This window comes from Oncorhynchus mykiss, chromosome 3 (genome assembly GCF_057628025.1).
Source record: "Oncorhynchus mykiss isolate SJ-2025 chromosome 3, ASM5762802v1, whole genome shotgun sequence".
Taxonomy (NCBI): Eukaryota; Metazoa; Chordata; class Actinopteri; order Salmoniformes; family Salmonidae; genus Oncorhynchus; species Oncorhynchus mykiss.
Genome location: NC_143024.1, coordinates 36,640,510 through 36,654,684, shown reverse-complemented (window position 1 = coordinate 36,654,684; position 14,175 = coordinate 36,640,510). Strand labels below are relative to the sequence as shown.

General features: G+C 39.1%; 1 protein-coding gene across 3 annotated transcripts in view; it reads right to left on the bottom strand.

Moving 5' to 3' along the window:
- LOC110515430 (inactive phospholipase C-like protein 2) overlaps window positions 1–9,956 on the bottom strand; it is a 60,923-nt gene extending 50,967 nt beyond the window's left edge. Inside the window, exons 1-3 of one of the 3 annotated variants that reach the window (XM_090229113.1) lie at window positions 9,829–9,956; window positions 9,570–9,627; window positions 8,505–8,951 (exon numbers count right to left, since the gene is read on the bottom strand). In XM_090229113.1, coding sequence (XP_090085239.1) covers window positions 8,505–8,753 — 249 coding nt within the window. In that variant the 5' untranslated portion in view covers window positions 8,754–8,951; window positions 9,570–9,627; window positions 9,829–9,956. Of the gene's footprint in view, window positions 1–8,504; window positions 8,952–9,569; window positions 9,707–9,828 lie in introns of those variants that run through there. The other 2 variants (XM_090229114.1, XM_036973175.2) reach the window with 2 other exon arrangements.
- Between the last annotated feature and the right edge of the window lie 4,219 nt (window positions 9,957–14,175).

Here is a 14,175-nt window from a genome sequence, read left to right as displayed (position 1 = left end):
CGCATTGCTCCCGCAATCCATTTGCTCCATGTTCACTTCATAGCTTTTAGGGCTGACCCCATTAAGTCGACTGGTCCAATGTTTGGCCGATAGGCTGTTGGTCGACCAATATTTATTTTTAGTCAAGCAGTGGAAAATATTTTTTTTAAATATGTATGGTACACGAGACACCAGTCTGATTCACGCCTGTCTGAGTAGACTAATCCATTGCAGAGGCCGCAGGGATGGCACACCAGTAGTACATTTACCATTAATTCCCACTATTTTGAATCTACAATGTTTGTTTGGTTAAGGTCATTTCTGTTAATGCATTCAATATATTATTACTACAGTCTCACCATCGTCCTTGTAGGAGTGGACACATTGTTTGCAGAGCACACAACCTAGGCTACACTGATTTATTTAATTCCATTTACAAGTTGTCAATTTATTCATTGTCTTTTGTTTGTACTGTAGCGTTCCTGTCAATCTTGACTACGGACACACACCTGATTATACATAGAAGTAAGCCTATAGGCTACCTGGCCTGCACACAAATGCAGGCCTATAAAATGTGCCCCTTTGGGGATCTAATACTATTTCTCAAAGTAATTGTTTCTTCTCCTCAAAACAGCAAGTAAACAAAGTCTGTTTTTACATCCATTGAGAATGACAATAGTTCCTCAATGTAGCTTATTTGAAAATTCTTTCCAGCTCTATCCCTTTAGATAAACACTCAGAAAGGGGGGAAAAAAATGTCATGCCCTGATCCTGTGGAAATATCAAAGTAGGCCTACCTGATTACTTCTTATCCCGTAAATATCCTACAGCTATGTCTCTCTCCGGAGCTCACTGGCACAGGAAACTGAGGGCCCAGTTAATAGTTGACAATGTTTCAAGTTCCTTGCAGACAGGCCATGCTTAGCCAAGGACAGGATATTTATTTTTAATCAGGATAATATCTACCTGCGGACTGCAATGTTTATTTGTTGGCTTTATGTACGCCATTTTTACATATCGGCAATAGAAGTTAAAAGTTTTCAAATGTAATCTTCATTCAAGTAGACTTTTGATTAACCAGATGACATTGATTAAGATATGAAGACTATTATAAATTTAAAATAAAACTGTTCCACGAAAATGTGCATTTGAAAATCAGAACTGGCATGCAGATCAGTAGAAATAGAATGATAACTTTGCACTCCAAATGAAAAAAGGTTGCCGACAGCTGGTGTAGCCCATTACCGGCAACTTCAAGAGTATAGAAACTTGCCATAATCTGCAAAGGCCAGCAGCAGCGGGAGGAAAAGGGTCAGAACAGGTTATTATTATTCTGGTTAGGCTATATTAAACTCTGGCTCCATCTTTAGTAAATTTGTGTGTCTTCATTTAAAAAATTACAGTGCTTAAAGCATCAGACAAACGCAGTAGCCTACATATAGTTGATTTTATTCAAACATAGGGTGTGTCTATATATATGGAAAGAACAGACGATTCTCGGTCGACCAAGATTTTTTTGTAGTCGGGGACAGCCCTAATAACTTTGCACATTTTAAATCATGAGCCAGTCTGTTGCTAATTGATTTAATTTGAATAGTAGCTAGGGATGGGCACGGTTATTCAAATATCTGAAACGGTTAGTATTTGAATACTTGTGTATTTTTTTAGGCCTAATTTAATTAGGAATGAAAATACCTTGTCTTAAGTAAATTATCCATGTGACATTGTTACATACAAGGATGACATTTGAAATTCCTAAATGTAATAAAACAAAATTTTAAATGTACTTTATGACCTGTGTCCCATAATTAAAAAAATATATATTTTAAAAAGACATGCATACTGGTAGCTAGCGATGCCGGTATCCTACACACATTTCACAAGTAGCTTTTAGATTTTGTCAGCCTATCAAAACTGCTCTACAGTCCAAGGTTCCATGTGTAGCAAGGGAAGTGAGAGATCTCTATAATCAATGCAAAATGGAATAAAAATTACAGAATTAAACGTTAGCTAAATGAGAATGAGTGAGCTACAAACAACCAACATGTATGCTGTTTAATCTGAATTATGATGAAGGACAGGGGAGCGCAGCATATTGTAGCCTCATTTACCTAGATAGCTAGCTGGCTAACTTAGCTTGCTGAGAAATCTTCTCTACATTGATTTGATGCAGTCAAATTGAGCAATATGGCCAAAATAACATAGCACGGTATTTAAAATGTAAAAAATTGGACGGTATGACGATATTTTATGTTTTTGAATAATATGTATTATTTTGTGTATGTCCATCATCCATTTCGTATGATATGTTACAAATTTGTTGTGGCTAACGTTAGTTAAGTGGCTAGGGGCTAGATTTAGGGGTCAAGGTTAGGGCTAGGAGTTAGGTTAGGGTTAGCTAAAATGGTTAAGGTTAGGGAAAGGATTAGATAACATGCTAAGAAGTAACAACGCTGTTAATTAGCAAAAATTGTCCTTGAGATTCACACACAACCTTTGGGTTGCTAGATGTTAGGGGTCAAGGTTAGGAGTTAGGTTAGGGTTAGCTAAGAGTGTTAAGGTTAGAAGGAGGGTTCACTAACATGCTAAGTAGTTGCAAAGTAGCTAAAAAAAGTAGTTGCAAAATAGCACATTTAGCTAAAATGCTAAACATGTCCATGATGAGATTCGAAAACACAACCTTTGCGTTGCAAGACGTTATACACCCACCCCGACCATGCAAACCCTCCTTTTGTTTTTGCCTCAAGTAATCTTCCATCTTATGTAACCATAGCAAACACAACATATCATTCCAATTTCAGTGTCCAGGATGGATTTGCGCTTACCATGTTATATCTAGTCTATGAGACCAGTGACATTTCACATTCAACAGGGTTTGGTTAGCGCTAGGGTCCAAGAAAGATCAGGCATCATAAACTGGTGTAGGCTGGTGTCATGTAAACTACTCAATATCGACAAATAACCCCGATCTTGAGAAATGGGAAGGAAAAAAATTGCTGCAAGGGATTCCTATGCTAACTAAGTATAAGTATAAGGCTCCCCTTGAAATATGGAGTATCTGAATTGAAAGAGAACATATTGTTTCTCCTGTTCTGCCTGGACCAGAAGAGAAGATTGATTTATTTGCAGTGGACAGCTGGACAAATCCTAGGCCTACATTTTGCTTGGATGATCACTAAATCAGGGACATGCTCTGAGCTGTGGTTTTGGCAACAAGATACAGAAGATAACTGATAGCCATCAAACAATGAAGGGACCATGTTAAGGGAACTCTGTGAAAAAATGATTTAGCCACAGGTTCATTCAAAAATCTGTCATTTCCAGTGGTTGGTCAAAACTGAACAGAATTTTAAAAACTGTTAGACCAAAGCTACATTATCATTCACATAATGTGTAGGCCATCATTGTAAATAATAATTTGTTCTTAATGGACTTGACTAGTTAAATCAATATAAATCTGGATTTTTACACCTCAAGCAGTATGATACAGTGGTTTTAATTGTGCGCGTCTACTTATGATTATATTTTGAGCACATACAGTGACCTGACCCAAGCTAGGCCTATCTCACACTCAGCAATACCACAATTTTGGAAGCCAAGTTTCAGCCCACTGTGTGTGTGTGTGTGTTAATTTGAGAAAGTGTTATTTTAAGTCCCAAACACAAGTTGTTTTTTTGGGTTATCTGTACTTCACTTTTTATATTCTTGAAGTCTTTTTACTTTTACTTCACTACATTCCTAAAGAAAATAATGTACTTTTTACTCCATACATGTCTCCCGACACCCAAGAGTAAATTGAATGGCTAGCAGTACAGGAAAATTGTCAAATTCATGCACTTATCAAGATAACATCCCTGGTCATCTCCCCATTGCCTCTGATCTGGCAGACTCAGTGTTGGAGTGTGCCCCTGGCTATCCTTAAATAATTGTAAAAACATAAATTAAAATACAAATACAAATTTAAAACCCAATTGTGCCATCTGGTTTTCTTAATATAGGGAATTTGAAATTACTTACTAGGTATATTTCAGCAATTACGTTTACTTTTGATACAAGTATATTTCAAACCAAATACTTTTAGACTTTTACTCAAGCAGTATTTTCATTGGGGGACTTTCACTTGAGTAGTTTTCTTTAGAGATATCTTTACTTTTACTCAAGTATGACAATTGGGTATTCTTCCACCACTGCCGACCACATCCTCTCATCACTGCAGAAAAACTATTCTGCTTTAGTAGGTAAATAGCGTATTATATTACTCAGGGGTTGGAACCATTTTCAAAGAACATGAAAAAAAGAAACTATTTTAAGGAATGGAAAACAAAAGTGATATCTAGTGTTCGAGAACAGAACCATTATTTTCAAATCTTAAGAACAAGTTGTTTTTCTTTGTTCCAGAAATATTACACATTTCTGGTGCATCATTCTGTAATAATTCATGTAAAAACCAAAACGCATTCCAATCCACTTCATGTCAAGCCCCCTCCATCCCCACATCACAGGAGGCATAATAATGTCCGGAACGAAGCAAATGGAATATCAAAACACATGGAAACCATCCGTTTGATGTATTTGATACCATTCCACTCCAGCCATTACCACAAGCCTGCACTTATCTGACCAATCAAACATGTAAACAAATATCTTACCCGTTCCACAGAAAGCTGCTCTCTCTGAAAATTGGTGGAGTAAATGTAAAAACCATGTTGATTTCAAAGGTTAAAAAATTAAGGAAAACTTTCAACGTGTGCCAATTAGGATTTGCGCTCCATAATACAGTTGAAAATCAGTGTTCCTGTTATGAGTGTGGACAGAAAGTGAAAGTGCCTGTCTTCTCATTGGAAGTGCTTAGATCTTTCATATAAATTCAATATTGAAGGCTGTGCACAATTAATTATACAGTGAACAAAAAATAAACACAACATGTAAAGTTTTGGTTCCATGTTTCATGAGCTGAAAAGATCCCAAAAATGTTCTATACACACAAAAATATTATTTAGCTCAAATTGTGCACAAATGTATTTACATCCCTGTTAGTGAGCATTTCTCCTTTGCCAAGATAATCAATTCACCTGACATGTGTGGCATATCAAGAAGCTGATTAAACAGCATGATCATTACACAGAAATACAGTGACGAGATCCTGAGGCCCATTGTCGTGCCATTCATTCGCCGCCATCATCTCATGTTTCAGCATGATAATGCACAGCCCCATGTTGCAAGGATCTGTACAGAATTCCTGGAAGCTGAAAATGTCCCAGTTCTTCCATGGCCTATATACTCACCAGACATGTCACCCATTGAGCATTTTTGGGATGCACTGGATTGCCGTGTAGGACAGCGTGTTCCAGTTCCAGCCAATATCCAGCAACTTCGCACAGCCATTGATGAGTGGGACAACATTCCACAGGCCACAAATCAACACCCTGATCAACTCTATGCGAAGGAGATGTGTCACGCTGCATGAGGCAAATGGTGGTCACACCAGATACTGACTGGTTTTCTGATCCACACCACAAGGTGGGAGTGGAGAGGTAATATGGCAGCACAGGTCTAAGACCTCCAGCAGAACCCACTGCTACTAATGGGAGCTGTCCATTTTAGCTCTGGTCTGACAGGGCCAGCATGATTAGCCTGGAAATTTGCCCAACGCTGATTTGCATATGGACCAGTGTTGTATTATACCAACTTGTCAAGGCTTGCAGAGAAGGCTGTTATTGTGTAGTCCCTTATTGCGTTTGGGACATTGGTGGTAAGCCACGTCATAATCTTCGACTACCTTCGGACCAGTCAGTACTAACACGACCTGTGCATTAAGCTTTGTTCAATAGCAATGAGAGGTTTGTCGACACAGAAGGTTTCCCAAATGTGGACATCCTACAAAAATGTTTTGGGGGGGGGGGGGTAAATACAGAATTATCTGTTCTCCAATACCTTTCAATAGACATAATTGAACTATTAATTTGTAGTTTTTTTTTTAAACCTTGAGTCACAGGAGTGGACATCAGATTAAATAAATAGTTATTCACAGCTGGGAAGTGAGACAGGTCCTTGTGTGGTGAGAGATTACTTGGAACTTTACGAGGCAGAAATGTCAATGTTACCTTCAATCTCCAGGCAGAGAGAGAGAGTCAAAGTTCAATACTTTCAATGTGCCAAAAAAGTGCTGCCCACAAAACCTGGCTTGAAAAAGAGCTTAACTGGAAATAACCATGATCATTGCAGGCAAATTAACAATACCACAATGAAAAGGCTCACAATGAATAACATAGTTGATTGAGATTTTGGACAATAACAAGTACGAGCCTCATCTACAGTGTGTCCAGAAATTAGCTGATCAAAAGATATTGATGCAACTTCAGTCACAGTGGGGACTATCCATTCATAAGGCTACACAGTTTACTTGCAGATATGATAAGAAGGCTAGAGCAGGGACGAGCAACTCCAGTCCTAAGTGGTTGTCTCACCTTTCCCCCCAATCCCTAGCAAACACATCTGATTAAACTAATTGCAGTCGAAACTAAAAGATCATTCATTGATTATTAGAGTCAGTTGTGTTAGCTGGGGCAAAAATGTGACACCAATCAAGCCACAAAGCACTGGAGTTGCCCATCCCTGGCTAGAGTGTAAGCCATAAGCAGCTTAAAATCAAAAGATGCAAAGAAATAAGGGATAGACCTACATAAGCTGTTTCCATTAACTTGTCCAGTGATTTTATTGTTGACATTTAGAAAGTTTGCATTGAAATTGCAACAACTGCCTTTGTTTCTACTTGTGACAAAAACAGCAGGCCGTAATGATGTCACCCCCCTGCCTCCAAAAAAAGTAAACTTTCGCAAAAAAACACGTGCCGAATAAAAATATTCAAGTGGTTGAACTGTTTCTAAAATCCATTTTGGGAAATTGTGCATTAATAAAACGTGACAGTCTGTATTGTATGCCTTCCCACCTACAAAGGCCAGCATGGATAGAATGCAAGAATTTACTCATATTTGCCATATTCTAATAATTCTCATGTGCCAACGTATCGCCATGGTCTGTGCCATTGTGCAGCTTGCACTCCTGTAGAGCTGAAATAATTGGGTTGTGAAACTTGCATCCAGCCAACCAGAAAAGCAAGGCGAAACAATTCAGGCATTCTTGAAAGTCAAGACAATCCTTGTTCTGCAAAGAAACATTTTTATTTTTGCAAGCAGTAGACATTTAGAATTAAAAATGTGTAGTGGAGCTTTATAGTTATGCGTGACATGTGCCCAGAGTACCTTGAATTATTTGGCAATAATTTATTCTGAAAAACTGTTTCCATCATAATTCCTCACAAGAAAGAAAGTTTGACAAAAGACAAATCCACACATTGAACGGATAGAAAATGTTGTTTATCTTCAGAACATTTCTTCAATAGCTGCTGTTTCTATTACACGTTGCAATGTGTTTTTGTTGCAACATTGCTTTTATTGAATAAACTTGGGTCAATGGAAACCTGCCTAATGAGCAGCAATAAGCTAAATACAAAAATGCTGTGAGTTTAGCAATGTGATAGCCTCAGGCTGCAAGACCTAGGCTACACTTGAATGCAATTTGTAGGCCTTATTTAGGGATTTGTAGCCTTCACTTTCAGGGAAAACAAGCCAAACGAACAACCTTGCAACACAGTCAATATGAGGAAATAGGTGAATGCATAATTTCCTTCATGAGGCCATCTGTTGTCTAATATAGAGGCCAACTGACAACACTGTTGTAATGAAGACAACGGAATACAAAGCTGAGACGTCTTAATGAGGAAAATCCTTGTCTCGTGATGAACTGCTTACAAAACCAATGTGTTCAGACAACAATGGCACCAATTTAATTTGGAAACTGTTCTTAACCACAGGAATTAGTCCCGACTTTCCCAAATGTGGAATGGCAACATATGGTAAACGTCAAGCACTCAAGATTGTTGTTTGAAAGATGTCGCAAACAGATCACTTTGGTCTCCAAATTCAGTTTATGCAAAGCATTCAAGCAATGTTTTCCAACAGAACGTATTTGTAAGAACGCCTGTAACCTAGACATTGTTGTCCCATACTAACTCCCTGTGTCTTCATATTAAGGTCTCATCTTCAATTTCATAAATGAGTTAGTGAGGACTTGGCCTAGGATATTTTTAAACAATAGTATTCAATCTGATAATGGAGGTGTATCCCCTCCTAGTAGTCACCTATCCAGAATTCAGCTAAATATCACAGATATTTACCATGAGCTGACAACACAGAAGTTAGTTAATTTGCTCTGAATGATGAATTGACACTTGATGAAATTCAGACAAGACCTATACTTTAACCTGACTGTTTGCATTGTCACTGTGTGTGAACAGTGTTTTTTGGGATTGCAAGTGGTCGTATGGTCGAGGTTGCTGAACCAATGTGCATAACATGTACACTTCGTGGAAGATCAAATCTAAGGATGCATCCACTATCCTAACCATCTAGCCAACCATGCATCCCTCTTCGCGTTTTCAAATCCGTATTACAAATATGATTTACCTTTATAATGCTGCTCCTGCGTGGTATTCCAGATTTGGAATCCAATCCGACAGAGGAGTTGTTGGCTGTTTCAAGCCCTGGGCTGTCAGGTAACGTTTCTGATCCAACCATGTTTGCCGGTATCCCACAGTCCCCATTGAAGACCGATACTTCGCACTGCGTCTTCCCGTCTGTTTTATCACTGGGCAAAGCCACCGAATCCCCAGTATTCGATGGATATGAGCAGTCGTTCTCTCCAAACTCCGCCATAGGCACTCCACGCACACAGAAAGACCAAGCGTAGCTGTCAACCTGCAATGTAGGTGTTTCACTTGCAACGCTGTTGTATTTATCCAATGTCCTGGCTTGCTAGCTACCTCGTTATAACATCTGCACAAAAACGTTCCGTATCATCTTTCGGTCCATATTTGACTCGTACCTAATTTCGCGTGCTCCATGGATTGTGCTCTGTAAAACAAAACACATCATTAACAAGAGACAATGAATATCAATAGATTCAACGGTTCAATGCTAGACATTATCATCTGAAATTGCATGCACACAAGATGTCTAATAAATGTGACTTTGAATAGTAACTGACTAACGTTAGCTAATTACATGCAAACAGTGCAATTGCATTCAATGGAATTTTCAATTGGCAAAGCTGTCGGTATAACATTGCAAAATTATGTTTCATAATGGATGCATTAGCTAGCGTTAGCTACATCGTCTCATTTGAAATTGTCTGGTTAAGGCATTCGATAGTTAGCAGCCTAGCTAAGCTTCGTTAATCAACAAGTTAGCCATATTTACAATCGTCACGGATAGACGTGGCTGGTTTGTTAGCTGCCGTGTATATCTAGACTAGAGCTAATTTAGTTATTGCTAGTTAACGTAGTCAGACATCCGTACTCTGTCATGTTACGTGAACTGACAAATTAGCCCACATTTCATAAACTTGCCAATAGTTAGCTAACATTAACTAACCTGGCAAGCTAATATTAGAGCCAAATATGTTCTAACTAACCCTCTCGTATCTGTTCTACAGCCACCCATGGCAACATAATGTCGTGTTATCACACTTGCCTTGCTTGATAAAGTCTTGTAGAAAGAGAACAAAGTTCCATTCTGCTGTGCTATCCAGCTGCAACGACAAGACTACTGTTCAGTCCCTGCACCACCAGTTGCTGCATTAGCTAGCTTGCAATGTAGCTAGCTTGTTAACAAGTAGTCACCGACTAAACCCAACTGTCAATACATTTGCTATCTAAATCAAATGTATCTAGCGAGCTAACCGTTTAGAAAAATTCGAAAAGTGAACGAATTACTTGTAACGACAACGAACCTTCTTTCAATCAAACTTTGCTCATAGAAAAAGGTAATCGATCAATCCGGTTCTCTATAATTACACTAGATGACTGATAAGGGCACTGTTTTGATGCCACCGCCCCTACGTCCTGGCACGCACCCAACACAGTAAAAACAAAATCATTTTGGAAGCTATACAAATGCAATTATTCATGTCTAAACAATTTTTTCCCACGTGTATTCTATTACAGACACCTTCATACATACTTTAAATATATATTATGTGAGTTAAACATACTTTATATATATATATATATATATATATATATATTTTTTTTTATTATTATTTTTTTTTAAATGTATTTAAAGTATTATTTTTGAAAGTATTAATGTTACTGTCCCCACTACAACAACAAATACTTATGCATGTAATTTTGTCCTTGACACGTTTAACTGAAATACTGTATAATTCCATTCATTCCTATGGCGGACTCCGTATTCTGGGGAGTGCCAATATGGTCGACCGGTATTTTCAAAGACCCTCATTGGCCAATACGTAGGATATACAATCCAGGGTTTATTTTTCGTGCATTCGGAAAGTATTGAGATCCTTTCCCTTTTTCCATATTTCGTAACGTTACAGCCTTATTTAAAAAATAAATTAAAACGTTTTTTAATTCCCTCATCAATCTACACACAGTACCCCATAATGACAAGATTAAAACATGTTTGTAGGAATGTGTGCAAATTTATTAAAAACAAAAAACAGAAATACCTTATTTATATAAGTATTCAGACCCTTTGCTATGAGACTCGAAATTGAGCTCAGGTGCATCCTGTTTCCTTTGATCATCCTTGAGATGTTTCTACAACTTGATTGGAGTCGATCTGTGGTAAATTCAATTGATTGGACATGATTTGGAAAGACACACAACTTTCTATATAAGGTCTCTCAATTGACAGTGCGTTTCAGAGCAAAAACCAAACCATGACGACAAAGGAATTGGCCCTAGAGCTCCGAGACAGGGTGGTGTCGATGCACGTATCTGGGGAAGGGTACCAAAAAATGTCTGCAGCATTGAAGGTCCCCAAGAATACAGTGGCCTCCATCAATCTGAAATGTAAGAAGTTTGGAACCAACAAGACTCTTCCTAGAGCTGGCCGCCCGGCCAAACTGAGAAGGGCCTAGGTCAGGGAGGTGAACAAGAACCCGATGGTCACTCTGGCAGAGCTCGAGAGTTTTTCTGTGGAGATGGGACAACCTTCCAGAAGGACAACCATCTCTGCAGCACTCCACCTTTATCGTAGAGTGGTCAGACAGAAGTCCCTGCTCAGTAGACAGAAGTCCCTGCTCAGTAAAAGGCACATGACAGCCCACTTGGAGTTTGGCAAAAGGCACCTAAAGAACTCTCAGACCATGAGAAATAACATTATCTGGTAGCACTCACGTCTGTAGCCATGAAGTGCTTTGAAAGGCTAGTCACGGCTCACATCAACAACATTATCCCAGAAACCCTAGACCAACTCCATTTTGCATACTGCCCCAACAGATCCACAGATGCAAACTCTATTGCACTCCACACTGCTCTTTAACACCTGGACAAATGGAAGACCTATGTGAGAATGCTATTCATTGACTACATCTCAGCGTTCAACGCCATTGTGCCCTCATAACTCATCACTAAGCTAAGGACCCTGGGACTAAACCTCCCTCTGCAACTGGATCCTGGACTTCCTGACGGGCCGCCCCAGGTAGTAAGGGTAGGTAATAACACATCCGTCACGCTGATCCTCAACACGGAGGCCCCTCAGGGGTGCGTGCTCAGTCCTCTCCTGTACTTCCTGTCCACTCATGACTGTCTGGCCAGGCACGGCTCCAACACCATCATTAAGTTTGTCGATGACACAACAGTGGCCTGATCACCGACAATGACGAGACAGCCTATAAGGAGGAGGTCAGAGACCTGGCCGTGGGGTGCCAGGACAACAACCTCGAGAGCATGCTGACTGGTTGCATCACTGCCTGGTATGGCAAATGCTCGGCCTCCGACCGCAAGGCACTACAGAGGGTAGTGTGTACAGCCCGGTACATCACTGGGGTTAAGCTTCCTGCCATGCAGGACCTCTATACCAGGCGGTGTCAGAGGAAGGCCCTAAAATTTGTCAAAGGCTCCAGCCACACTTGTCATAGATTGTTCTCTCTGCTACTGCACGGCAAGCGGTACTGGAGCTCTAAGTCTAGGTCAAAGATGCTTCTAAACAGCTTCTACCCCAAGCCTTAAGACTCCTGAACATCTAATCAAACGGCTGTCTGAAAACACAACCATCGCGGGATCTACGAGTGATGAATTTCCGGCCAAGGGTGGTCCATTTAAAACTCATTCTTTCCTCCGTCGCCCTTTGCCCTTCAAGTGTATACTCGTCAGACGTCATGATACGTCATCAGAAGTGTCCACTTAATTTGAGGGCTGAGGGGATAGGGTGTGTCTTTTAAGTGTTTGGATCGCAGTCAGTGTTTCTTCCGACACATTGGTGCGGCTGGCTTCCGGGTTAAGCAAGCAGTATGTCAAGAAGCAGTGCCGCTTGGCAGGGTCGTGTTTCGGAGGACGCAAGGCTCTCGACCTTCACCTCTCCCGAGTCCGTACCTTGGCTGCATTCCAAACACTTAAAAGACACACCCTATCCCCTTAGCTCTCAAAGTATCATGACGTCTGACGAGTATACACTTTCAGGGCAAGGGGCGAGGGAGGAAGGAATGATTTTTAAATGGGCCACCCTTGCCCGGAAATTCGCCACTCATTCATCCCGCGATTGTGTTTTCAGCCATCGGTAGCTTGTGGGTGCTTTATATGCGCTACAGTCAATTATGAGTGCATGTCTACTTATATTAACTATGTAATTATTCATATACGCCTCCTGTATGATAGCTTGCAAATTAATTAGGTAACAAACGTTAGCCTGCCTTAATACTTCTGCCAAGCTACTTTCCAAAAGCTAACCAAACAAAAACATCATTACTTTTATGAGACGTGTTTGTGCATTAGTAGCACAATTTCTAACTTATTTACTTTTTTTTTTACTTACACTTGTATATTGACTTCATATTGACATTGAGGTTTTAAGTTTTGAGGCACTTTTCTTAGTGGATGAACAATCGTCGCGAATTGAATTATGTGGCGTTTCAGGCCCCACATAATTGAAAAACGAGGGCTGAGGGGCTAACGTTGCAAACTTCCCTTGCTTGGCTAATCATTTGGACCGACGACAAATATTGCCACGGGATTCTCCCAAGGGCATAAGTGGACGAGGGTGTGTCTTTTATGAGCCCTTGTCCCAAGGTACTCTGTACCGGAGTTGCAGCGATGGGACAAAACTGTAACTACCAATTGGATATCACAAATTTGGGAAGAAAAAGGTATAATATACTGTATATATGTCAATGCTTCAACTTAAAAACAACTCCAAGTGTATTTTGAATTAATATACTAAATTACAATTTAAAGCGTTTCAAATTGAAGTACAGTTTTAATGAGTGTGTTTAAATTTAAAGATAGTGAACATATACTGTAGTATACTTCACTGAAAAACAATTAATTTAAAGTACACTTCTAATAAGTGTATTGAATGTTGACGATAGTATATTTATAGTATATTAAAAGCTTTAAAAATCTAGTAATTTAAAGTACACTTTTAATAAGTGTGTTAGTGTAATGATATTATATTTATAGTATACTTAAGATAAGAAAAATACATCTCGTATTTGAAGTATATTATTACAAAATGTTGTATATTTAAGTATACTTGTGATATATAAAAATATTACACATTTTTCGCTTGGGATGTTATTCAGAGAATATTAAAATCTTGGATTTAATTCAGTGCTCTTGGATTTAATTCAAGATGCTGGAGTGTGTCAATCCAAATGATTTCCTGGGTAAAAATATAGCATTTTACGGTCTGAAAAATGTCCATCTGAGACGTTATCAATATGCTGTTTTTATTTCAATTGTCAACAGATCATAACTTGTAGAAGACTATATGTTCCTTCAATAGCATAGCCTATCCAGTTATTGAAACAGATAACAGTATAATTCATTGTTTTCATTGTAGCAGCTCTTATTCTCTTTAGCTATTCAAAAATGATCTTTACAGTTTACGTTCTAATATTTTAGTCAAAGTTAATCATGCCTGAGTTTATGTGCAGGAGGGTATGCATTGCTGAAGTTTTTATAGCCTACACATGACACATGAACATAAACAGTTAAATTGAACCTTTTTTTATTCAAATGCTAGACAATAAATATATTGCAGAATACCTTACCTCTATATCAGTGTGCCAGTTCCACCTTGTGTTGCCTTCTCAGGGTTCTTATTAGAAGTCATG